This window comes from Tauraco erythrolophus, chromosome 1 (genome assembly GCF_009769465.1).
Source record: "Tauraco erythrolophus isolate bTauEry1 chromosome 1, bTauEry1.pri, whole genome shotgun sequence".
In the NCBI taxonomy this organism is placed as follows: Eukaryota; Metazoa; Chordata; class Aves; order Musophagiformes; family Musophagidae; genus Tauraco; species Tauraco erythrolophus.
The window spans coordinates 111,687,896-111,713,833 of record NC_141465.1 but is presented as its reverse complement, the minus strand read 5'-3'; the positions used below and the strand labels follow the sequence as shown (position 1 = coordinate 111,713,833).

The 25,938-nt window shown below is 42.2% G+C and overlaps 3 protein-coding genes across 9 annotated transcripts in view; 2 read left to right on the top strand and 1 right to left on the bottom strand.

The window, feature by feature from the left end:
* Positions 1-2,094, top strand: part of FRY (FRY microtubule binding protein) — a 204,619-nt gene extending 202,525 nt beyond the window's left edge. For all 7 annotated transcript variants that reach the window (XM_086621030.1, XM_086621024.1, XM_086621016.1 and 4 more), the window contains 2 exons: positions 1,052-1,245; positions 1,836-2,094. In XM_086621030.1, the coding sequence (XP_086477156.1) occupies positions 1,052-1,245; positions 1,836-2,094 (453 nt within the window). The remainder of the gene's footprint in view (positions 1-1,051; positions 1,246-1,835) is intronic.
* Positions 2,095-6,011: 3,917 nt separating this feature from the next.
* On the bottom strand, positions 6,012-7,824 carry ZAR1L (zygote arrest 1 like). Its single transcript, XM_009992318.2, has 4 exons — positions 7,213-7,824; positions 6,818-6,910; positions 6,598-6,672; positions 6,012-6,155 (listed from the first exon to the last, which is right to left on the bottom strand). The coding sequence occupies exons 1-4, from the start codon at positions 7,822-7,824 to the stop codon at positions 6,012-6,014; spliced, it is 924 nt and encodes a 307-aa protein (XP_009990620.2).
* Positions 7,825-13,478: 5,654 nt separating this feature from the next.
* Positions 13,479-25,938, top strand: part of BRCA2 (BRCA2 DNA repair associated) — a 42,590-nt gene continuing 30,130 nt past the window's right edge. The window contains 9 exon segments of the mRNA XM_009988085.2: positions 13,479-13,569; positions 14,214-14,465; positions 16,551-16,656; positions 17,472-17,524; positions 17,631-17,671; positions 17,765-17,876; positions 19,632-19,687; positions 20,641-20,755; positions 24,741-25,928. Coding sequence (XP_009986387.2) covers positions 13,491-13,569; positions 14,214-14,465; positions 16,551-16,656; positions 17,472-17,524; positions 17,631-17,671; positions 17,765-17,876; positions 19,632-19,687; positions 20,641-20,755; positions 24,741-25,928 — 2,002 coding nt within the window. The 5' untranslated portion in view covers positions 13,479-13,490.

The following is a 25,938-nucleotide window of genomic DNA, read 5'->3' as shown; positions in this document are numbered from 1 at the left end:
TTTTCTCCTGATAAGGTGTATATATTTTAAACTATTGAGGGGTAAAAGTTACTATACTTTACTTGTAGCTGTAAAACAAAATTTTGAGCTCTAAAATGTATCTTATTACAGGTTCTAGTAGTTTCCAGATTCTCTATAAATAGAAATGGTTTGTTTTATCAGATAAGCTGATAAAGGCAGCTGATAAGGCAGTACAAGGAGTTTGAATACTTCTTGTCTCTGAAGGAACCATTCTGAAGGCTGGCTCGTACTATGACTGGGCTGTTCACTTTTAGGAGAAGACAGGACAGTAGGCTTCTAGTCTTAGAGTACTCTGTCTAAATTTTGGAAGTATTTTGTGTTCCTTACAAGAGGGTTGATTTCTCTAGCTGTATTTCACAGGTATGATTTTGTTAGATTGTTATAAATAATTCCATGACTATGGAACTGGGCAACAATAATAGGAGGAATATCTATTTCATCATATTTTGCTGGGGGCATAAGCCATTATTTAAAGGAAGTTCCATTGTTAGTTCATGTGATAGTGGTTATTTTCAGCATGTATAAGCATGAAAAGATAGATCTTTAGAAATGAACTGTTCACTTATGAGTTATTTATGAGTCCTGTGCCATATTAACTTTTTGGCCTGACAAACGGTTATACAATTCCTGTTCATCTGGTAATCATATCAGATCCTGCATGTGTTTTGTAAATAAACAACATTACTGTTAGGAGAAGTATATGTTTTCTTAAACTTTTCCACTATGATATGAAAAAGGAGCAGGGGTAAAAAATAAAAGATTGTTTAGATGTACTCTTGGATTTTAGCAAGCCAAAAATACAGCATAGGGTTAAAGGAAGCATAAAGCTTAAAACTCTGTAGTTGTGTGTTTTCCTGATGTTGTACAGAGCACCACAGAGATTAAGAAATGTCCTTGTGTTAAAACGGGGTCTTTTCCATAATGTGTACATCCAACGCGGTAATAATTTCAAGTAGACTTGAAATACCTACTCCCTTTGGTGCCTATGGAGAATGAAAATACCCATCTCTCACCTTTGTCCTTGGAACAGCTGTTAAATATGTCAAGGGAACTGAGTGAGCTGAAGAAAAATCTGAAGGATGCTACTGCTGCAATCGCAGCTGAGCCTCTGACGGTGGAATCTGAGCCCACATTCAACTCAACGGAAGCAGCTATTCAGTCCATGCTGGAGTGTTTGAAAAACAATGAACTTGTTAAAGCCGTCCGACAAATAAGAGAATGCAGGCAAGTTTTGCTACATGGCTCATATTAGACTTTCATGTTATTAGAAAAGTATGTACTTATTATCTTCCTGACTTTAAACTAAATGTCATGCTGAGTCAGCATAATCAATTTGTGATGTTTCAACAAGGTATATGTGGGCGTTGATATTATTCACTTTTGCAGGGCTGTTCCACAAGTAACGATGTCAAATCAGTAATACAAACACGTCTGCTTGCAACCACCGAGATGTTTAATTACATTGCGTAGATCGAAAGTACTTCTGTGAGGCTCTTAAGAATCTTTTTATAGAGCTAATTCCTTACAGGTGTGTGTCTCTGGCATCAGCTAACGTTCAGCCCAGTTTCACTTTCACGTGTTTGAGTGAGTGCTCTCAAGCTTTTTTTTTTAGATAATAGGAATTGCGCTTTTATGTGGTTTCTGTGCCTGATCCTAGAGTCCGAGTAACAAACGAGTAGCATAAAACAGTGAGTTGCTTTTGGCTTACAAGCGTGTGCGAGTCAGTTCTCCTGTTAGAGATCGCTGTCGCCTCGTTTCCGTCTGTGCTAATAAACCCGTAATGATACGCGTGTTCTTTTCCTGTTTGATTGCAGGATTTTGTGGCCCAATGATATCTTTGGAAGTAGCTCTGACGATGAAGTCCAGACACTACTGAACATTTACTTCCGGCACCAAACCTTGGGTCAGACGGGCACCTATGCACTGGTGGGCTCCAACCAGAGCCTGACTGAAATCTGTACCAAATTAATGGAACTGAACATAGAGATCCGCGACATGATTCGCAGAGCTCAGAGTTACCGGGTCATCAATACTTTTCTTCCAGACTCCAGCATTTCCGGCACAAGTCTCTGACAGGACTCTGGTGTCCTCTTTCAAGCTGGGAGTGCTGCCCTGTTGGAGTGAGGTGGCTCAATGTCTTCTCAGCCTTACAAAGGTTTGGTCAAACTGTACTGGCTCTTGTTACGTTTAGGATTTCTTCTAAAAAGCTATGGGCTGAACTTCAAACGTGTAGCAATACTGTAAGGACAAAGGTAGCATAGAGCATCCGGGACGACATCCTTTGTTCTCTGTTGCACAAAAATCAGTTAGCATTTCACTGAGCAACTGCAACTCACTACTGAAGAAGTGACTTCCATTGCATACCAAAGCCTACTACACTGAACAATACTTCCTTTATAGCAAATTAATTTTAGGTTGGCAGAAGTGCAATGTTTCCTTCACGAAATAATATTTTTTGTTAAAAGAAAACTTGTACATTTTTTCTGTTTTTTTTTTTTCTCTTATTTGGTTGAGTGAAAGATGGGCAGAATGAAGCTGGCCACAGAATCTCACAAACTTGTTGGTCAAAAGCTGAGAGCCTGTGTATATGAAACAAATTGTAAATGGACTACAGTTTAATGTACACTGTAATTTGAATATGATTACTGTATCTTAAAACAACGAGCTGCTATGAAGTACATTTCCTAATGTTACTAGGCTACTGTCTCTGAAGGTACTGGATCATATTGCAGAGGTCTGTTCTTAGGCCCCCCCAAGCATCATGAATGGTCTTGGTAGATTTTCTTTTTTTTTTTTTTTAAAGGACCTTGGCTGCTTTTTACTAGAGGGTTGCTTTTATGAATATATTTATACTATTAAAGGATGGTTGATCTAATTTAACTTGCCATTTTGTAGGAGAAAGTCCCACCACAGAGTCAGATCTTTCGAACGGTTATGCATGCATATTTTTATTTAATATAAATTTTGAGTATAAAAAGTAAAAATATTAACGTGAAATGCAGGTTATCATGTTAAGTTTCTTTAAAGAGATGTCTTATTTTATTTGTAATGTATATATAAAATTCATACCTGTATGGTTTTTTTCTTACATTTAACTGCTGTCCAGTGTTAAATGTATGCATGTAAATCTGTTGCACATCTGAGACACTTTTATTCTGACAACTGTGTAACTTATTCACTCTGTAAATACACTTAACGTTTTTGTGAAGTAACTTTGGTTGATATTTGGATCAGTACATCCATTTAACTAAATATAAAAGTCATATATAATCACAGCAGAGTACGTGCTTGTTGTGATGGCTGTATTCTTGTCGGAATCTACGCTGTTGCAGATGGTGTCCATGATCGGCAGCCCTCAAAAGACACCTTTTTCATCATTTATGGTGAAACTGTTCATTACACTGAAAGAAACCAGTGAGAAATGTAAGGATTTTTTTGTCAGTCTATAGTTACAACTCAACCAGGAAGAGTACATTGACTAAACCAGTTTCATAACTGAAAAAAATCCAAAATGGATTTATTCAGAAATGTAATTGGCGTGGTCTGCAAAAACTTTAGTGGTTGGCAAAAATTGAGATCTGCTGTATCACTTGGCAAAATTATGGATATTTTACAAATCACGGAATCACAGGAAAATCCAGGTTAGAAGGGACCTGAAGGGGGTCATCTAGTCCAGTCTCCACCTTGAAGCAGGGTCAGCCATGAGATCAGGTCAGGTTGCTCAGACCTTTATCCAGTTTGGTCGTGAAAACATTCAAGGATGAAAAGTGCACAGCCTCCCTGGACAACCTGTTCTACTTGACTCTTCTCACGGGGGAAAAGCTTTTCCTTTATCCAGTCTGAACCTATCTTGTTTTATTTTATGTATGTTGCCTCTCAGCCCACTACCATGAGCCACACTGAAGGGCCTGCCTCCGTCTTTCCCAAATAACCATAGCCTGGCAGGCTACTGTTAGGTCCTCCTGAAGTTTTTGGTTTTTCACACTGAATAAGCCCAGTTCCTTCAACGTTTCCTCACAGAGCAAGTGCTCCAGCCCTGTGACCAGCTTGGTGGCCTCCACTGAACTCCTTACAAATGATCAACATTTCTCCTATAGAGAGCCCAAAACTGGATACAGTAACCTAGATGTGGTCTAGTAGGCGCTGAGTAAAGGGGAACAATCGCCTCCCCTGCTCTGCTGGCTCTGCTTCTGTTCGTACAGCCCAGGATGTTGTTGCCCTTTGCTGCCAGGGACCACTGCTGGCTCGTGCCCAGCTCCCTGCCAACCAAACCCCAAGGGCACTTTCCGCTGAGCTGCCCCGCAGCCAGGCAGCTCCCTGTCTCTATCACTCTAAAGACTTCTCTCCATCCAGGGGGAGGAATTTCCTCTTCTCCCTGCTGAATATCACAAGGCGCCTGTTGGCTCATCTCTCCAGTCCGCTGGGATCTCTCCAACCAGGAGCACTGCCCTCAGCTGCATTGTCTGATCCCCCTAATTTGGTATCACCTGCAAACTTGACAAGTACACTCTGTTGCCTCTTCCAGGTCACTGGCAAAGACATTGAACAGGACAGGTCCCAGAATAGACAACCTGCTGCACACCACTTGTTACTGTCCTGCAGGTAGAGTACAATCCATTAACCACTGCCTTGAGCAACTTGATTCAATTGGTCCTCCACTGAGTATGAAGACCTCCCAAGGTTTCCTCCAACCTGAAGTATTTAATGATTCTTCACAGATAGAACAAAACCCATGATGTAACCATCTAGCTTGCTTAGCATCATTTCTAAGGTCCAGGTAGAGCAGAAATCAGTATATTCCCTAAGACAACATGAACTTCAGTTATAGAATCATAGAATGGTTAGGGTTGGAAGGGACCTTAAAGATCATCTAGTTCCAACTCCTGCCATGGGCAGGGAAATCCTCCACTACACGAGGTTGCCCAAAGCCTTATCCAATCTGGCCTTGAACACCTCCAGGGATGGGGCATCCACAACTTCTCTGGGCAACCTGTTCCAGTGCCTCACCACCCTCAATGTAAAAAATTTCTTCCCTATATCTAATCTAAATCTCCCCTCTTTCAGTTTAAAGCCATTGCCCCTTGTCCTGTCACTACATGTCCTTGTAAAAAGTCCCTCTCCAGCTTTCCTGTAGGTCCCCTTTAAGTACTGGAAAGCTGCAATAAGATCACTACAGAGCCTTCTCATCTCCAGGCTGAACAGCCCCAACTCTCTCAGCCTGTCTTCATAGCAGAGGTGCTCCAGCCCTCTAATCATGTCCCACTGTGCTTCAATTCAGAGTCCCCTAATTGCATTTTGTTTCCATGAAAGCACATTTGGTTACTCTATTTAAGCCACTTACCTTGGAGATACCTTAAATGACCAGAAAGCTTCTGAAGCAGAAGCATTTATTTGAATTAGAGGCATAGAGATTGTCCTACCCCTTTTAGGACACGTTAAGTCTAGAGAATTTGTTGTACTCTGTCACAGATACCCCAGCTCAAAAGGTTTTTCCGCTCCTCACTTGGAAAACACATGAAGCCTACATTTTTTCCCCTCATATCTTACAGGCATAGTCTTTGATTTTTACACATTTGACAGAGGCAGTGGGAAGAGCCACTTGCAGATGCATTTACCCTAGACTTCATGCTCCAGAATTTATTCACATCTTCCACACTAGCCCAGTTTCAGTGACTGAAGGAAAAACTTGCTATTGCAGTTTTAATCTTAGCATTCCCTACAGGCAGACAAACACAAAACCTGTTTTGTTTAGGAAATCAAATAGGTTCCATCTCCTTCCAGATGGACCTTCATCACAATGAAGTGAAACAAAGGAGTAACAAACTAGTGCAAACTTTTATTGAGCTTTATTCACAGCATATATACAATGAAGTTAAATATTTTATAAATAATAGAAAAGTCTTTATCCATTATCCAATGCCAGGTCAAAAGCCTAAAGTCAAAACATTGCAAAGGACTGACAGAGTGCAAAACAGAAGAGGGCACACAGATCAGACAATGTATTTGAAGCTGTACGTGTTATCACAGGACAGTCGCTTGCCTCTGCAGCGGCCACAGAGTTCTTGGCGATGGGGCCTCTTGAGATCAATGTGTCTTTTCTTCTGAGGGCATGAACAACGAGCCTTTGAACAGGTCTTAAGAAACAAGACATTATATTAGTAGTGGATCAAAAGGTGCCCACTTCATGTTAGTCTGACATTTAGTTCTCCTTCATCACAGCAACACATTTGGGCTGATACAATTAAGAGCTCTTGTGGTAAAAACCCAGTGGAGTTTAGCTGTTAAGAGCCTTCTCACCTAGAACCACAAAACCCTATCCTATGTGTAGCTAGGCATAACATACTACGAAATCCTTTGTGTAGCTAGGCATAACATACTACGAACAGAAAGCAGTTCACATAAGCCATCTGCAGAAGGAAGGAGTCCTATCTCATTACACCTTTCCCAAACAACATTTCCTAGTACTTCGATGAAAGCAAGTTCTCTTCCAGATAAAGCCAACATCGAATTCACCAAGTGTATTAGAGTATATGACAAACTTTGGCAGTTTTACTAGGATACAGAAATCTAACTTGCCTGGCATTGGATTGCTTCCACTCGATAGGGATTGAAGCCCTTTTGGCATTTGCGACAGAGCTGCTTAAAGTACACCTGAAAAAAGCAAGTTCTCAGTTACTATAGAGATTTACTCTGATGTTCGGCACAGGTACCTAAATTTGTACCAAAACATCCGATTTGTCAGAGATTTGGTGCCATTCTTACAAGCCTCAGAAGCAAGAAACGACTCGTTAACTACCTTGTTGCTTCCAGAAATGCACCACACGTAAGCACTCTCCCATCTGGTCTTGCAGTCTTTACAGTGGAAATAGCCGTACTTCTGCTCCAAAAACTGCAGAGAGAAAGTTCACTGAGCAGCCTCCAGCGCCGCAAGAACACCCGGCCCGGCTGCCTCATCACACCACCCGCTCCCACAGGCAGGAGGCTCCGCAGCTGCACGGCAGCCACAGCTGCCTGGGGTCGACCGGCCCGCGGTGCAGAGCTGGCCGGGAAGCCAGGGTAGGGACCACCGCACCTTTTGCTGCTCAAGAGCGGGTGTCTCTCCAACCTGCTTCACGGCTCGCCCCGCACCCCTCTTGCCCAGAGCAGGCTGCACCAGGTGCCAGGCTCTCCTCGGGCCCCGGTGTCCCGTACCTGGAAGGCCGCCCGCCGTCTGGGCGCCGCAGCCTCCTCCCGCGGCGCCTGTGCTGTCTGCTCGCCCGGCAGCGCAGCCTCCTCCGGGCCCTCCGGCCGCTTCCCGCTGCCGTCCTCAGCCTTCTGCTCCTCGGCGGTCGTTTCGGACGCTTTTTCCTTCTCCTGCGGCCCGGTGGCCTCGGGCAGCGTGAAGAGGCGGCGGTCCAGCACAGGGGAGTAGAGGGCCAGGCGCCCGCGGGCGCGGGGGACGGCGGGGCTGAGCGGGGGCCCGGCGGGCAGTACGTGCAGCCCCAGCGAGCACTGCACGGCGGCGTCGGCCCGCAGGCTCACCTGCACGCCCGCCTCCCTGGTGCTGGCCCGGCGCAGCCGCGGCACCAGCCCGGGGCTCACCTGCGACAGCAGGGCCTGCAGCTGGGCCCGCCGGTGGCTGTCCAGGCACTCGGCGGGCATGGGGGCGAGGGGACCCGCCAGGAAGGGGCTGCCGCCGCCGCCGCCGCTCTTGCTCTGCCGCCAGCCGGGCTGCTTCGCCCGCTGGTCCCTGCCGTGGCTGGGCGTGAGGCTGCCCCTGAAGCTCTGGTACATGCTGAAAGGGGGGTAGACGAAGCCCTCCATGATCCGCAGAAAAGTCGGCCCTGGTGGTCTCCCAGCCCTGCCTTTATCTCATCTGGAGACCTGCCGCTAATTGGTGCTAATTGGTGGGGAAGGTGGCCCAGCCCGGTGGGGTTGGCTGCGGGGGAGGAGGGCTGATCGCAAAGGGAGGGCCGCGGGTCTCTGCCCTCACCGCCGCTCCCGCTGCTTTCCCGGGGGGCTGAGCTGGGGCGGGAGTCGCTGCGTTTCCGAGCAGGTGGTGTGGGAAGCCCGGGCACGCGGAGCACGAAGCCCCTGTTCTGGCCATCGCACACAGGATTTCCCTTCCTTCCCTCATCGGGGTCTTTGTAGAAGGTCCGTGCAGAGGTACGGGCACACAGGATTTCCCTTCCTTCCTCATCACGGTCTTTGCAGAAGATGAAGGTCCGTGCAGAGGCACCCGCCGCGGTGCCGCCTGCCCGCCGGCCGAGCCCCGCTCCTGGAGCCCGCGCTGCTCCCGGGGCCTTCGCCTGCGAGTTCAGGGAGCAGCCGCGGGGCTGGAAGCCGCGATAGCAAATCCAGGGCTGAATAAAGTCTCTTGTTTATGTAGCTGTAAATCGGTGAAGACCTTGGCAGAGCTGTGTAAGCCCGGAAGAGTAATCGGCGCTCAGAAAGTAGCACATCTCTGCGAGATCCTGTGAAGATGAGGAGATGTAGTCCAGCCATAGCTGGGACAACCGTGGCTTTCATAGTGAGGGGAAGGCTGATCGCCCACAACTCCTGTTTATGGTCTTAAAAGAAGGAAAAGGGGGGGTGGGGGGGTGGAAACTGACAAAGCCCGGATAAACTGGGTAGCCCGCGGGCGACAGAGCCAAGAATGCAGGCAATTACCTCTCTGAAAAGAAGCCTTTGTCGGTGTTAAAAGGTCTGAGCATCCCAATTGCCTCATTACTTTAGGATTGTCTACGTGCAGCTTTTCCATCAACTGTATTGCTTTAGGAAAAGATGGAGTATACTTCAGTTTGTACAACGCTCTGGAGGGAAAACAGTTACACCTGGAAAAGTGGCTTGATACCTGTATAATGAAAAAATGTTAGCAATACGAGCACTTACGTATGAGACTAACAGTCCTTCTTCCATAACTACATCACTTTAGTTCAATTCTGAGGTAATATAGTTAAAATCTTATCACTAAATCGTCCAAACGCTGTATGCAAGTCTTCAGAGACTACAGAATCCCCAAATCCCTCGACCTGCTGTGATGTGAAATAACGTCTTTGCGTGACTCCTCACCACCTTTATAAAGTCATTGCATTATAGAATTCAATGGGCCAACAAGATAGAGGCTAAAGAAGAGCTGTTAGGGATGATGTCTTTAAACGTTCGCAGTGTTTTTGAGAAAGATCCTTTCAAGTGTCTGAAATAAATCAGTAAGATACAACATTTTTAAGGAACAGAAAGAGGCTAAGATTCAGGAAGCACACGTCCATCATAGTTAAAAGAAAGATGGCTCAAGGCTCTGTGCTGTGCTTGGGTTTTCCAAGCGTGGTCTGTTATCAACTCAAAGTAAAAACAGAGTATTGAGGTGATCAAGCTAAAACTTAGGGCTGCAGTGTGGCTGCAAAAAGAGTAAGTTGTTAGGGTGCATTGGGAGGGGGACGGAGATTTCATAGATTTCATAGATTTCTAGGTTGGAAAAGACCTTAGAGATCATCGAGTCCAACCATCCCTAATCCCCATTAAACCATATCCTCAAGTAGCTCATCCACCCTATTCTTAAACACATCCAGGGATGGGGACTCAACCACTTCCCTGGGCAGCTTATTCCAATGGCTGACAACCCTTTCAGAGAAGAAATACTTGCTAACATCCAACCTGAATCTCCCCTGACTAAGCTTATGCCCATTTCCTCTTGTTCTATCTCCCATCACTAATGTAAAGAGCCCTTCCCCTACCTCCCCACCATCTTTTCTCAAGTATTTATAGGCCGTAATCAGGTCTCCCCTCAGCCTCCTCTTCTCCAGGCTAAACAGCCCCAACTCCCTCAGCCGCTCCTCATAAGTTTTATTTTCCAGCCCCTTGACCAGTTTAGTCGCCCTTCTTTGGACTCGCTCCAGGAGCTCAATATCTCTCTTAAAGCGAGGGGCCCAAAACTGGACACAATATTCCAGGTGCGGCCTCACCAGTGCCGAGTACAGGGGCAGGATCACTTCCCTGCTCCTGCTGGTCACACTATTCTTGATACATGCCAGTATCCCATTGGCCTTTTTGGCCACCTGGGCACACTGCTGGCTCATATCAAGCCGGTAGTCAACCAACACCCCCAGGTCCTTTTCCGCCAGGCAGCTCTCCAGCCACTCCTCCCCGAGCCTATAGCGATGCTTGGGGTTTTTATACCCCAAGTGAAGGACTCTGCACTTGGCCTTATTAAAGCTCATGCCATTGGCCTCAGCCCAACGATCCAGTCTGTTCAAATCCCTCTGAAGGGCCTCCCTACCCTCGAGCAGATCGACACAGCCTCCCAGCTTGGTGTCGTCCGCAAATTTACTGAGGGTACATTCAATCCCCTCATCCAGGTCATTGATAAAGATGTTAAACAGAACTGGACCCAGCACTGAGCCCTGGGGAACCCCACTGGTGACCGGCCTCCAGCCGGATTTAGCCCCATTTACCACCACTCTTTGGGCCCGGCCATCCAGCCAGTTTTTAACCCAAAGGAGGGTGTGCCTATCCAGGCCAGCAGTTACCAGTTTCTCCACCAGAACACTATGAGAAACTGTATCAAAGGCTTTACTGAGGTCCAGGAAAACTACATCCACAGCCCTTCCCTCGTCAACCAGGCGGGTCACCCTGTCATAGAAGGTGATCAGGTTTGATTGGCAAGACCTGCCTTTCATAAACCCATGTTGACTGGGCCTGATCACCCGGTTAACCTGTATGTGCTCATTAATAGCACTCAAGATAACCTGTTCCATGACTTTGCCCGTCACCGAGGTCAGACTGACAGGCCTGTAGTTCCCCGGATCCTCCTTCCGCCCTTTTTTGTAAATGGGGGTAACATCCGCCAGCCTCCAGTCCAGCGGAACTTCCCCAGTGAGCCAAGACTGCCCAAAGATAATGGACAGGGGTTTGGCAATGACATCCGCCAGCTCTCTCAGGACTCTCGGGTGGATACCATCAGGCCCCATAGACTTGTGGGCATCCAGCCGAAGGAGCAGATCCTTGACCCGTTCCTCTTGGATCACAGGAGCTTCGATCTGCTCTCCCTCCCTGCACTCAGACACCGAAGGCCAGCTCACCTGGGAACTGCTGACCTTATTATTAAAGACTGAGGCAAAGAAGGCATTAAGGACCTCAGCCTTGTCTTCATCCCTAGTGACTAACGTACCCCCTGCGTCCAGTAGGGGCTGGAGGTGATCTTTAGCCCTCCTTTTGTTATTAATATATTTATAGAAAGACTTTTTGTTGTCCCTTACGGAGCAGGCTAGTCTAAGTTCCAATTGGGCTTTTGCCTCCCTGATTATATTGGAAACTACATGCCATCATTCAAAACAACAGTATAGCTTCCTCTGGAATGCTTTGGGAAGAGCCAGTTACTGCAGCTTCCCAGAACACAGCAGGGTTAAGAGTTGAAGAAGTTTGTTGGAAGGAAGGGAGACATAAAAAAAATGATGACGTGAAAAGACAGTGAAAAAAGTGACAGATGACTAAGTAGGTGATGTGATAAAACTGTAAAGTAAGGACTGGTATGGAGAGGTAGGAAGAAATCCCTTTATAACACAAGAGCAGATGAACATCCAGCTAAAATGAAAAATAACTGACTCAAAATTGGTGATAGGAAGAATTTTCCACCCAACTCGAAGTCATTTTATGGACTCATTGCTGAGGCCAAGAACTTATCAAAAGTCAAAACGGGATTGGGACAGGTGTGTGGAGGATCATGATATTCTCTAACATCAATAACCAGAACAATTTAATGTGTCAAGGTCTACAAAACCACCTGACTAAAAAAAATGGCGCTGAGACCACCACAGGCAATGACACTCCGTCACAGTGCTCTGCTCACTTTGAGGTTTCTGGATCCTTTTTCTGGGACAGTGGTGTTAACCGCTGTTAAACAGTGAGTTGGAATGTGTCGACTTTGGATGTGAGATTTCATTTTTCATGCATACGGAGACGCGTGAATAAGAGCAGCTGTCACTTGGCTCGGGATACTCCCTCTTTGTACTGTGAGAAACCAGCCAGGGAGACGAACCATTCCAAACGCACACGGCGCTTCCTCCGCCCGCTGCTGCCTCTCGTCTCCCCGCACCGCACCGCACCGCGCCCGCCCAGCGCTGCCCCCCGGCCCCGTGGAGGGGTGGGGACGCGGGGACGCGGCGGAGAAGAAGCGGCGGCGGTGGTGAGGAGATGGTCGCTCCGCCTCCTTCCCGTGACGTGCGGCCGGGGAAGGCGGGAACGGCGGATGCTCCCAGTGCGCAGGCGCTCGGGGGTGTGTTGGCGCCAGGCTTTGAACGTGGCGGCGGGGTCGCCGCGGGAACGCGCCGTTCGGCGGGGCCGCGCCGCCCCCTCCTTCCCTCCTTCCCTCTCTCCTTCTCCCTCCCTCCCTCCCCCCCCCGCGCGCCGCCGTCTCTGCGCGGGAGGCCGTCCCGCTCCGCGCGTGAGGTGATGCTGCGGCCGCCGCGCCGCCGGAGGGGCCGGAGGGAGGTAAACGCCCTGCGTGTGGCCCGGCCCAGCCCTGGGAGCTGCCCCTCGGCGTGAGGGGCGTCCTTGCCTCCCGCCGGGGATTTGATCCCGCCGGGGGTGGGGTGGTCCTCCCCGCTGCCGCCTTTCTCAATCTCCACAGCCAGCGCGGGGCTTTGCGGTTGCCGGCCTGCCGGGGCGCGGGGTTGGGGCTCGTTCCCTGAGGCCTCCCGGCCCTGCGGCGGGACCCGGTGGCGGCCTCGCAGGGTGGGTGCCCGGCTGGAGCTTCCCTTACCGGGAAGCAGCGCGGACAGGTCGCTTCGTCTTTTACCATGTGCTTCTGAGGCAGTTCTTAATTTCGTGACTTTCCGTCCTAGGGTGACCTTTACCCCTTTTTTAAAACGCCTGTCTTTCCCAGCGTTTTGGAAAGGCAGCGTGTATAAAACAGCCGTCGCGTGGGAAACTGGTTTTACGGTGGAAACAATAAATGCGTTAAAATAAACAGGAAGGTTTCCATGGCAATCTTACTTACACCTGTGTTTTAATAGGACTGTGCAACTGGCAATGTCTGCTCTACTTGAAACCAACTTTAAATTTGACGTATAATCTTGTAAATCTTTAAATTTGATGTAATCTTACGTATACATCAAATTCTTGACGTATAAGTTGTAATGTTGTAAGATTTTATATGTAATAGTATGTATTCCATCCTAACGTACAGTGTGGATTTTTTATTTATATTTAAAATGCCTCAAAAGTGTTCTGCCCAGCCCATCTTGATTTTGCTCCCGTGTTTGCTTAGTATTTTTATTATCTCTGGTGTAATTCGCTGTGCTTTTCCTGTCTGTTGTTTTCATACCATGTCCACATAACAGTCCTAAAACTAAACAGGTTGGGTTATGACACACCTAGCAAGAAACACAGGAAAGCAGGGTTAAGACTTGCAGCGCCACGGCATTAGAGTAGCACCGTATGAAAATGTTTTCTTAATTCTTCTTAGGTTTTTCAATAACTGTTCCAGTAATGTTATGGATAAGAAAATGGCTTACAAACCCGTGGAAAGACCGACTTTCTTTGAAATATTTAAGGCACGTTGCAGTGAATCAGGTACAACTTCTCTACAGTAAATAATTTTTATTAGGGTTGCTTTCTGGACATTGATATTTTATACATATCTGCTGTACGCTCCATAGAAAAGCATTATGCAACTTCTTAGCTGCTCTTCTTGCCACAAATCTGTATTTGCTAATATCTACTTTTTATGTATATTTCTTTAAATTTTTATTTGTAGCTTTTTTCATAGTATGTGCTCAGGTACTTTTTTGTACTTTTTTGTTTAGCTGTGGCCTCCTTATGTACCTGTATGCAGACCGCGTTTAGTCTTTTGCCAAAGGCACCTGTAGTAGTATGTTTTGTTAGTGTTAAAAGGAACCTGTTTAACTTGCCAGTCTGAGTAAAATAAGAGATAAAATAAAAGCTAAAAGTATGCTTTTAATTTTAAACTAACTGGATGTTTACCTTTGGTTAGTTTTGTTAATGATTGGAGAATTTCGGCAGGCATTCTTTTATGCTTTGTGGGTATTGGACTTCAAAGCTATCTAGAAACAAAGTAAACAAAAGTATGGCAATGGAAGGAGCAATGGGATTTGCTGCTAGCGTTTAAATGCCTAATGTATTTTCACATCCTGCACGGACGATCCTTCTTTCCTTTTCTTTTTCTCATGTGTTTTTCTGCATGTTTTTCTGTATAGATTTAGGGCCTATCAGTCTCAACTGGTTTGAAGAACTCAGCGCAGAAGCACCCCCATATGAGCCTAAACTGTTAGGAGAACTCGATGGTCCTTTTGGCTGGCTCGATCAAACCTCTTTTAAAACTCCAAGGGCAAAACCCTCTACGTACAGTCAGCTGGCATCAACTCCCCTGATTTTCAAAGAACAAAATACGATATTGCCACCTTATTCTTCTCCTGGAAAAGAACTGGATCAGAAAAAAATAGAAACAAGTGAGTAATTTTTATTTATTTTTTTTAAAGTGATTCTTAAAGGCTGCTTGTGCCCTCCTGAAGCAAGAGACTTTTTTTTTTAGTCTTTTGTTGTTGTAGCTCATGATTATTAATGTAACAGATAATGCTACTGCAGAAATTGTATGACTAAAAGCTTCTCTTAGTAGGCTTCTGAAGACCACCTATAAAAATGCAGAATTAATCTTAAGAACAAGTTCAGCCTTGCAATAAACTGTTAATGTATATGCAAAATTTTCTGTAGAAAAGGTATTGTCGTCGTCCTGGTACTTTAAATAATGGATATTTAAATATAAGGAGATACGAGCTTATTAGTGTAACCTGTTGACTGAGAATCAGAGTGATTTTTTTTTCAGCAGTCTGATTTTTGTTTTATCCAAAATCTCTGAAATTTTTTTCAGAAGAGAGGATGATGCTTATCATGCTGAAGCATGAGGTGATCTGTAGGGCACTCCTTAACCTTTCTTAGAAAGATGTAGAAGCATTAAGCTCTTTGAGTTAGTAAAGCTGTAAGTCATGGAAAGATATTACTCTTTTGCACTTGGAGACAAGGAATTCTACTGCTTTTATGAGGTACTACTTATTACATTTTTTCCAAATCCCAGGTACGTCGTGAAAGTAGATGTCACTCTGCTCCTTTTTGATGTAGCTGCAACCCATAGTACCTATCCTCCTTGGACAGAGAGAATAATCTTTTATATGGGGAATGTATGCAAAATTGTATATAAGAATCTTTTAGGGGAAGAACAGCTAACCCCATTCCTATGGTACCTGATTTGTACATCTACTGTGTCTGTGCCCTCCTAACAACAAGATAAGCTTTTCTGAACAGGCTGCAGACAAACACAAGGCTCCCTTTACTACCAGAATTGTTCTTAGATCCTGAAGCAAAGTCTTTAGAAGTGTAGAACTGTGCTACCGTTCAAATATACTTTATAACATTGCTTCCATAGAATGGTGCTACCCTGTTTGTTTTCTGAAGTTTACTGCTGAACTTCTGCTCAACTTGTTCTCAGTTGAGAACATGCTGCTTCTAAATTTAGCTATTTGGACTTTCACGGTGTTAAGTCTAGTGAATCCTTGGTAACGTTTCATAAACTGCAGACAAAGGAACGTCGTGATTCTTCTTTCTCAAAACGGTTACTTTTCCCCTAAGTTTGTGCGTACACTGCGTAAGGAAGGGAAGACGACTGTTGCCAAAGTTTCCATAGTTACCTGCGGCTGGCCCAAGATTTTTCTCCTGGTTTTCTTGGTTAGAGCCAACTGGCTCATGTACCTAGTTTTACTTCTTGCGAAAACAAGAGCATGGTTGGAAGGTGAAGGATTTCACATTATTGTGGTACTGGGATACAGCAGTGTGGTGTGTATGTGGACTCAGGAACTCAGAAGCAGAGAGGAATGCAGAAACCTAAATATAATTTCTGATAAGGAAGTTGTTTGGAAATTTCTGAGTAGGAATTCTTTTCAGTAGTTGCTCGTTCCTGCGAGGGGCTCCCTGTTCAGAGGATTCAGTTGCTTTGGTGGGCACCCTCTTTCTCTTTTGCCTGGGGATGCACAGCGTATAAATATCTACTGCTATCAGTGACAGTGCCTCCAGTAGCAGTTGCAGAAGTAATTTGTGCTTTATGCTGCTTATTCAAGTCAAGAAGTGTTTGTCTGAAGTAAATTTGAGGGAAAGCTAGTACAAATGCATGTTTGCATGTATTGAGTTTCTCCTAAGAATAACTTCTGCAATTACAAGAAAAGCACAAGACGATCTATTAAAACTGAAGTGGAATACATGACTTGAATAATATCAAGGAAATATACTGAAACACGTATATATCAAATGAATAAAGTGACAAAATGAGGACTTTTGGATGAGCATTTGAAATGTGTTTAGCATTGTTTGGATATAGAATTTGAACACGTTCAAAACACTGGGGAAAAGGTAGTGTTTTGATATTTTTAACTGAAAATCAGATGTTGTGTAATTTTTTTTTTTAAAGCATATCTTTAAACTTCAAAATTGAAACTGCTACTTGCAGTTCTGCAAGGTTGTGTTGATTATTATCTTCTGTGTTGTAGGCAGAGAGAATTTGATAAGCTCAGGTATCGCAAGAAGAAAAGTAGATCAAGAAAATGAAATACTTGCTTCTCCTCCTGGTAAATGCCACAACTATCTTCCAGCTAGGTATGCTAAATGTGTCTACACACATATAAAATAAATGGATTTTAAGCAAAAAGAAATATTAAAAAACACTGTCTTTGACTGAAAGACTTGTTCAGAACAATCAATAATCTTGTATGTCTTGTGTGTTTGATGCTTGTAAGTTGCTGAGTGAATTAATAATAAAACACTAGCTAATTTTGAAAACTTCCTTGCTTTTAGGTGTTCTTCCTTTCTCTTTTTCACTCCTTCAACATGAAATGCGTATGGCATTTGTTGACATTATTTCAGCTTCCCAAATCCTCAACATCCAGTGCAAGAAAGAGTAGTAGTGATGTATCATGTGCTTCTCAAGTAGTAATTTGTAAAGCTATTTGTAATATTAACTGAGATATTTTTGGTAGTAGACTTGATTTCTACATTTATATGCATATATTTCAGATAAGTCTGCTCGAAGTACTCATGTTGATTATAAGAACACTTAAAATACTTATTTAATTAAAACCAGTTAAGCCAGCTTCCATAGTTTCATGCAGCATATTAAGAAATCCATTATTATATTGAAGTCTCGTATACTATTTGTCAGACGAATCATCATTGAAAGCTAACATTTCACAAAGAAGCATTTTACAGTTTGAAATAAACTTCTGATAAGGTTTGAAATACTGACTGATGGTTAGGAGAGACCTACATTTTATTTAGTCAGGGAAATAGCCATGGTTGCAAAGAAAGAAAATAATGAAGCTGGTAATATATCTAATGTCTGAAATATTTACTTATTTTCAGAAACTGAGAAGTGAAATTAATTTTTTTTTTTTTAATTTGGGTTTGTTTTGCAGTCCAGCTATTTTAAGGAATACTTACAGAACACCTCAGAGAAGTAATATTCCTGGTTCGTATTATCACTTTTTTGGTTTTACAAAATATTTGCTATCTGTAGATGTAAAACCTTAAGTCTTAGGTATTACTTAATGTCCTTATTATGTAATGTTTTTTAGGACCATATGGAAGCTTGTTTTGCACACCAAAACTTTTGGAGGTAAAGATTTTATTCCTGCGTTTTGTTTTCTTTTTCCAGGGTAGTACATTTAGAATTCTGCATAGAAATAATAATTCTTAAATATATTTCTAGGTCAGAACTCCAAAACGTATTTCTGAAAGTCTGGGAGCAGAAGTGGATCCAGATATGTCCTGGTCGAGTTCTTTAGCCACACCTCCTACAGTTGGTGCAACAGTGATAATAGGTATTTCTAAAAATTAATGGTTAGTAAGGGTTAAAAACTTCTGGTTTTGACACTGGAAGTGCACATAGTGTGAACCGATTTTTTTTTTTTTTTTTTTTTTTCTTAAAAAGGACAGAACTACAATGATGCTTAGGGGGTGACTTTAAATAATGCAGCCATAAAAGGAAGAAATGAAATTAAGTGTCATTGCTTTTCAAAAGATTCCTTCTTTTGTATAAGGAATTAGTGAATATAAACTTGGAAAGAACAAAGCATAGAAAGAGGATTAGCTAATGATTGCTTGTATTTGCACTACCACAAAGCTAGATACTATCAGGTTAAGTCATGTAAGTATATTTATGAAATCTAAGGAGGTAGCCTGTCGAGTAAACTTTCCAGCAGCAGTGCATGACTTCATGCATATTGATGCAGCGTGACAGACTGAGATGCTGATCCAACTGAACACAGTATTTCCAGGGCAATTCCTGGACCTCATTTACTGTGCAGCTGCATAAACAGCTTTGCCAGCATAACAGAGGATGAGAATGAGTGGGTGATGACTGTTTAAGTGGCACTAACAGTGATGCTAAACATCAAGCCTTGACCTAAGGTGTTTCTGTAAGTGGGATTTCTTTAGCATATGATGAGCAAAATGAAATTTGACTTCATGATTTGTTGATGAAAACTCTTGAGAAAATGGGAAAGCCTAGATGTCTGCTTATCTCCTGACATTGTTCTTTTTAATGTGGTTAAACTGTCCGCGTATAAAGCATATAGAGCATGCAAGCACATAAAGCATATTAAGAATGCATGCAAGAATTGCAAATCTCCTCATGCAAGAGCTTGTCACAGCACCAAGCCTGTCAGAGTTCAAGGAGCGCCTGGACGATGCTCTTAGTCTTATGGTTTAGTTTTAAATAGTCCTGCGAGGAGCAGGGTGTTGGACTCTGTGACCCTCATGAGTCCCTTCCAACTTGAGATTCCTCTTTTGGCAGGGAGGGGGTGGTACTGTTCACAAGGCTACTGAGTTTTGTGTGCCATTTTGTGTGTTCATTGGTTCAGAATAATGTGACTTGAAAAGGAACTCTGGGAAAAGTACCCATAGCTTAATGATGTTCGTCTGGCAGATGAGTGGTGGTGTGAGTTCTCCTTCTCCCACTTCCTGGATGAGCCTAGTATTTTATACTAGGGTTGCCCACTCTCTGCCACCTGGCACTTGTAAAAGGAAAGAGTGAGTCATTTGGTTGCTACATGGAACCTAGATGCCATGTCTATGAAACATGTTATTTGAATGTACCGCTCTTTAGGCATCTTAAAAATAGGGTTCACTTTCTCCTTTTGTAATGAGGTGAAAAGATATTACTGCTCTTGTGAGAGGAAATGAAAAAAAATTAATTCCTGACAGAGGCTTGACGATCTCATCATGATGCTTTGACAGAAAAAATAGAGCAGTGCCATGAATGACTGCTGGAAAGGGGATTGGCAGTGATGGTGGTCTCAGGGTGGTAATTGATTTCCCTACACAGCAGAAACCACAACCTGTGCTTTAGGGTGGTTTATGCGATTATGAAACTGCTTTTGCACACTGTCCCTCAGCCTCACCTGTAGGACTTCTTAGTTAGAACTTCTGGTTAGTTTTTAGTAGCTTTTTGTTTACAGCTTGCCGTTGCATTTAAAATAATCCAATGAAAACCCTCCTAAAACACAACCATATTTGAACACACCAGCAAATTGCTTAGGAGCAAATGAATTGACTTGTCTGTCTTTCTTCTAAAGCTAGAGAGAATGATTCTCTTTCTGAAGCAAAGCAACAGGATGAAAGAGCTGAGATAGTAAGTAGTTTTAAGAGCTATGCTGTTCTTTAATTTCAGTTAAGCTATTTAGCTATGCGTATGTTCCTTGAGCCAAGAATAAAAAATTCTGTTGTTTTCATTCTACACCCTTCTATCTGGCTATTTTTCGAAGTTATTGCTCACAAAACTAGACTTGCAAAGCCTGGCTGTAGACTATATTTTCACACATAACTCCCTTTGAGGAATTTTTTTGCTGTCTTTAAAGAAAAGCAAAACCCAAAAAAACAACCAAAACCATAAACCAAAAACCCCAAATCACTTGGATTCAGCTGCAGAGTCATTCAAAGAGAAATCAAACCTAGGAGTTGCAATATACTACTTAGCTGAGAGTTTGTTTGTTTGTTTTTCTTCTGTCAAAGTTTGGGAAGTTATTTTTTGGCTTATATTGTCCAATAACTTCTTGTGCTCGTCCGCTATACCAAGAATTGAAATTGAGTATTAATTTCAGACCTTTGCTATTGTTAGGAAAAGGAGAGTTCCTGCAAAATTGTAATTTACTCTGTGTACATGAAAGCTGAATGGTTATTCAGACTGAAAACCGAGGATGGTGCTACCAGCTATGATTAAATTACAAATTTATGTTTGGTTTGGCTACCTGAAACTTCACAGTTCACAAACCGTTAGAAGTTAAAACAAGCAAAACCTCGTTCTCCTTCGTCATAGCTCCTTGATTCCTTTTTGAGAGGCTTGCTTATAGTAAACTGCTGAACCCATTCACTGCCCTTAAATTTATTATAGGATGGAACCTGGTTTGCATTGAAAATGGATATTGTCTGCTTATTTATTTTCAAGTGTACCTGTGAAAATGTTATGTTTCATTTCAAGAGATGCAGAATTATTCAGATATTGCAGTAAAAGTTTGGAGTTGCTTGCTTTGCTATTAGTGACACTGGTATGTAATGTATATAACAGCTCATGTCTTTGGTTTACAGGTTTTGCACAACTTTTTTTCCAGCCGTGACAAATCTCCTGGAACAAGAGACACAAGTATGTTAACTGTACCAGAGGCAGTAAAGCTAAGTGCTGAAGATGACATCAAAGATTTTGGTATGCGTTGATGCTTTACTACTTAGTGTACTGTGAGGCAAGACTGAGAGTAAAGTTACCCTGAGCTGATCTTACGGCTTATTTCCTCTGCCAGCTGTGTACTCCCACTTCCTGAATTGATTCAACTTTGTGAAACTAATTTGGCCTTGAAAAAGGGGATCGGTTTCTGTTCAGCCAGTGAATGAACTCAGATTACCATGCCACTGGATGACAACCAGATTAGTACTGGTGTAAGTGAGGGCTTGAGTCTGTATGGGAGAGCTGAGAGAGAACAATGGTAGAGGCTCAAGGGGGAGCAAGACTACTACTTCTAGCTATTCAATAGATTTAGCTTTATAATGAAGTTTCACCCCAATACTCGTTATTCTGTGGTGAGCTATCTCTTGCTATGTCCTTTCTTCATTTGCTTCGCCTATTAGTGGTTCAAAATGTCACAAATCCTTTAGGAAAATTATTTATTTTTTTTTTAAATAAATGTGGAAAATACTCAGCCAAGGGGGAAAAAATGTTTTCATTCTGTGTTCTCAGACCATGTTAGTGAACAAGTGAAAATGTGCACTTTAGCGTGAGCTTTTGGATTTTTGTTGAGAAATGATGGCAGAAGGGAAGAATATTAACAGAAATTTGTTCAGCGTGCGTGGGTGTAAAAGGGTGCTGTAGCAGTTGACACAGGGTAGACAGGACGATATGTCCTTGGGATTGTGTGTCTCCTTATCTGAATTGAGTGGACTGCCCTAAAAATATTGTTTGGTGGTACATGTGAGAATTGTGAAAGAACCTGTTTAGAATTTGACAAGCAGGGCTGAGAATGCTGGGATCAGGAAGCATTGTTGCTTGCAGAGTGATATATATATTGTTATTTTTATATTATAGGTTCAAACATGCTGAGAAAAATGCAGTTAGTAGTAAACATATTCAAGTAATCTGTAGTCAGTAAAATACTTTTTAGAAATTAGGGCCAAATCAATGTCCTGTTCTGTATTCCAAAATGGCTTATTACATCCCATACTACAGTAGAGAAGGCGAGTTAAAACAGTGTCTGAGTAAAAATAAGAGGAAGAAAAAAACTATTTCTTTTAAAGTACAAAATAACTTTTGCAAATGTCTTTTTTTTTCGCTGTCTTCCCTTTTTGATAATAGTTAACTTGGCGTTGGAAGATGCAATATGAAAAGAAGGATAGCTCAAACCCGCTACAATTGTAGCTTTCAAATGTTGGTTTTCTTTGGAACAGCGCTGTATGATCATGAAAGGCAATCGGTTTTATTAGGCATACGTTGTGTTTCAGTCAAAGAAAATAAGAGAGATCACAATATTGATTCGAATACCTACATGATTTTAAGAATATGAAGAGATTATATATGTACAAGTTGTGTCCTTAATAGCAGTGAGCCTGAATATATGCACTCAGTCCAAAGTACAAGAACTACAACATATTTCAAAGATTTTTTTTTTCCTGGATTTTTTTTATTTTTAGTTGTAATAATTCAGGGGAAGAGGAAAACTTTTTATAACTGTTTTACATTTAGTGTAACCATGGACTGCAAGATGTGTACTGTCATGTATTAACACTTGAATTTTAAAAAATGAGCTAAACTTGCATATAATCATTAAGCATATTCCTTTATAACTCAATCATTAATTCCTAAGATTCATGTCTCTAGTTTAAGGAAGTCCAAGACTGGTCATTGTAACACTAAGCTTTAGGCATCTGGCCCTTGTAGCAGAATTCACAGCTTTGCTGTAGGTATATAAGCATAGATAGAATCGTAGAATGGTTAGGGTTGGAAGGGACCTCAAAGATCATCTAGTTCCAACCCCCCTGCCATGGGCAAGGAAAACTTCCACTACACCAGGTTGCCCAAAGCCTCATCCAACCTGGCCTTGAACACCTCCAGGGATGGGGCATCCACAACTTCTCTGGGCAACCTGTTCCAGTACCTCACCACCCTCAGTGTAAAGAATTTCTTTCTTATATCTAACCTAAATATGATGAAGATGCAGAGTTAAGATTCTTCAAATATATAATAATCAGCATATTGACTGGGAAGCTATTTAAATTGAAAAACTAATGGGAAATATGGAACTCCGTAACATTTTAGGTATTTTACCCTGGCCTGTTGCCCAAAACTTAGTTTTCTTTTTTAAATTAAAGAGTTTAAATATTATGTCATTCGTTCTCTTTTATAACCCTGATGAGAGTAAATGGTTAATCTTTAACCTCAGTGTCTAGAACAATTCGTGAAGTAGGAGAAATGGATTCAGTACCCTCTACTAATAAGGATTCCAACCTGAAATGTGGCAATTCTAAGCATTTCTAACAATCAGTCAATGTATGACTCCAGAGCAGAAACATCCAATGTTTAAGCCTTTTTTTTTTTTTCATGAATATTGTATAATTTACCCACAAGGAGAGGCTCTGAGAAAACAAATAAGGAGCTATTGTCTAGTTAGGGCACTTACTGGCAAAACAGGAGAATTCTGTTGTCCAGTCCTTGTTTTTGGGCTTTCACTGACCTTCCAGTGAGTTTAGAAGTCAAAATGAACTTCCCTGATTTTCTTTTTTTTCTGGCATGAAGTTATTCAGTGTATAACCAGTATCTTTACAATGTTTCAGATGCTCCTGGTTTTCTTTTTCTATTAAAAGTAATGACTCCTGCTAAAGTAAAAAGAAACACAACTTTTTAGAAAGCTCTGTTGACAAATGATTACAAGATGAAAGGATGTGGATACAGAAGTTACCCCAGAGGAATGTACTTTAATAAGGGAAAAAGATCTGTACATTCAATCTCTAGTGTTACAGCTTCTCCTTTTTGAGATCTTGTTTGTTGATACCTTCTGCCACTCAGGCAAAAAAATAGAAAATAAAGAGAATGAGGAACTGTTGAAGAGATGTGATGAGAGAGGTGGTTTTATGCCTACAGCATGGGCAGGAACCCTTAATGGAGGTATTACAAATAGGTGGATGCGTGTGACTAAGTATTGGGAAATCTTATATGGACTTCCAAATAGAACATCTTTTGTACACTATGTTATTTAAAAGTTGTAGTAGGGAAAATAGTTCTAAATTATAGGAATTGCACCTAAAAAGGCTTATGGAAAAAGTTAAGCTATTGGTTATGTCCTCAAGGAAAACAGAGGACAAGGATGTTTTCTAGGTACACGGCTACAATTTCTTTAATATGAAAAAGCCTTAAAAAGTACTCTCAAAATAAAACCTAGCTATCTTTTTGAATGTGAGGTATTTTGATAGGTAGGCCTAGTTTCATGTATTTGAGAAGGCAGTATTTTTATTTGGGATGTATAAGCTTTTATGGCTGTCTACGAAGTAGAGTTTAGAGGTTTTTTTCCCCACTGCTTATTATTTCTCTACATAAACAAAAAATTCTCATTATTTTTCTAATATTTGTGCCAATCATTTGGAACTTGCTAAAGGCTTCCTAATAAACTAAAAAAAAAAAAAAAAAAAAAAATCTTTTCTAAATCCTTCTAGACACTATACTATCCTATATCAAAGCAAAAGATAGTTTATTAGAATCATCCTTAAATAACAGTTTCCTTAGCTGCCAGTTATAGGCAAAAATAAGCAGCTTCTTAAGGTGTTTGGTGCCTACCATCTGGTATAAATTTTGGAGGAAAAAAAAATATCTTGTAAAATTATCTACTCATTCTCCTGCCTGTGGAAAAAACGGAATTCTTTTGAGACAGCTAGGTTTCGTCTCGGAAACCTGCTTCACCACCACAGTCCTCAGGAGGCCGGGGCATCTGCATGTCCTTTGCCTCCTGTTTCCTCTAACAGCTGCTGTTAGAGTAACCTACTTTAAAGACGTGTAGATTTATTTTCCAAACTCATTCCCGAGTAAAAGTAATTGCCATAAAATTGAAAGCTGTATTTATCTATAAAAGCACAATGCTGTTCCTAAGTCATTTCCTAAAACTTAATTTTTTACTTTTTTTTCCTCTCCCCATCTTCTCTAAACTATTTAGAGTCAGAGATGTTAGACGGCTTATTTGGTGAGATGAATAGCTTTGAGGATACATTCAACAAGCCTGCTGAGTCCAATGGAACACTTCCACTGGTGCCACATGCTCTGGATGCAGAAGGAAAATGTGAAATAAGCACAGATAAAGCACAAGGAAAGGGGGGTGTTCCTTCTGAGCAGCATATTAGAAGAAAGAACGGCTTTTCGCAAGAAGTGAAAACGACTAGCTGGACTAAAAAAAGCCACTCTATTGAAATGAAAGATTCTTTGCTTCAAAACACAGATGAAGACACAGAGGATGGTAGAGATAGCTGTTTAATAGGACGTGAAAAGGAATTGGAGTCATTTAGAATCACAGGAGATGTGCAAGATTGTAGAACACACAAGTCATCTGAGAATGAGAAGCCTGTGAAAGAAGACGTGCCATCTTCATCAAGCCAGTGGTCTCAACTGAACTTATCTGATCTTGACGTAACTCACTTGGAAACGGCCGTATGTAGCTCTCCACCTTCTTACTTATGTAGAGAGAATAATTCAGAAGAGAAGTCAGTACTGGTGGCCAAGGATGATGCTGTGGAAACATCTTTACTGAATATTTCAGGCTTGATAAAAGCACAAAAGCTGTTGAACGTCAATTTGTCAGAAAAATGCTATGAACTGAAAAATTCTGAAAACAACCCAACATCGGAAATAACTCCAGTAAAATCTGTGTATCTGAGTGTTCAAGATCCAAAGTTAGTAAAAGGATGTGCAGCTGAGAAGGTTTCCAAAATGAGCTTCTTAAACTGTAATTCTTTTTTAATTGAAAGTACAAATGTCACAGAGTATTCTGTAGTCTACAACGGCAGCTTTTCCAAGCATTTAAAAGCAACTTCAAAATCTGTTGTAACTGATGTTCTGTCTCACCCACTTGTGTGTGGTGCTACATCTCCAGATAATTGCAGCGACCTACATTTAACAAATAACGAAAATACTCTTACAAAGCCTGGCTTTGAAAGCCTGAATGTGTTATCCAGTTTGAGAAAGAGATCCAAGAGATTTATTTATACAATAAATAATACATTACTGTATCAAGAAGAAAAAATACAGAAAGAAGTAACCTCTGAATTGCCTATTCATCCTGTATTAACACATTCGGAATCTGATTTGTGTGAACTTAAAGGCTGTCATGTGGCCAATGTTGATGAGCAAGGTATATTATT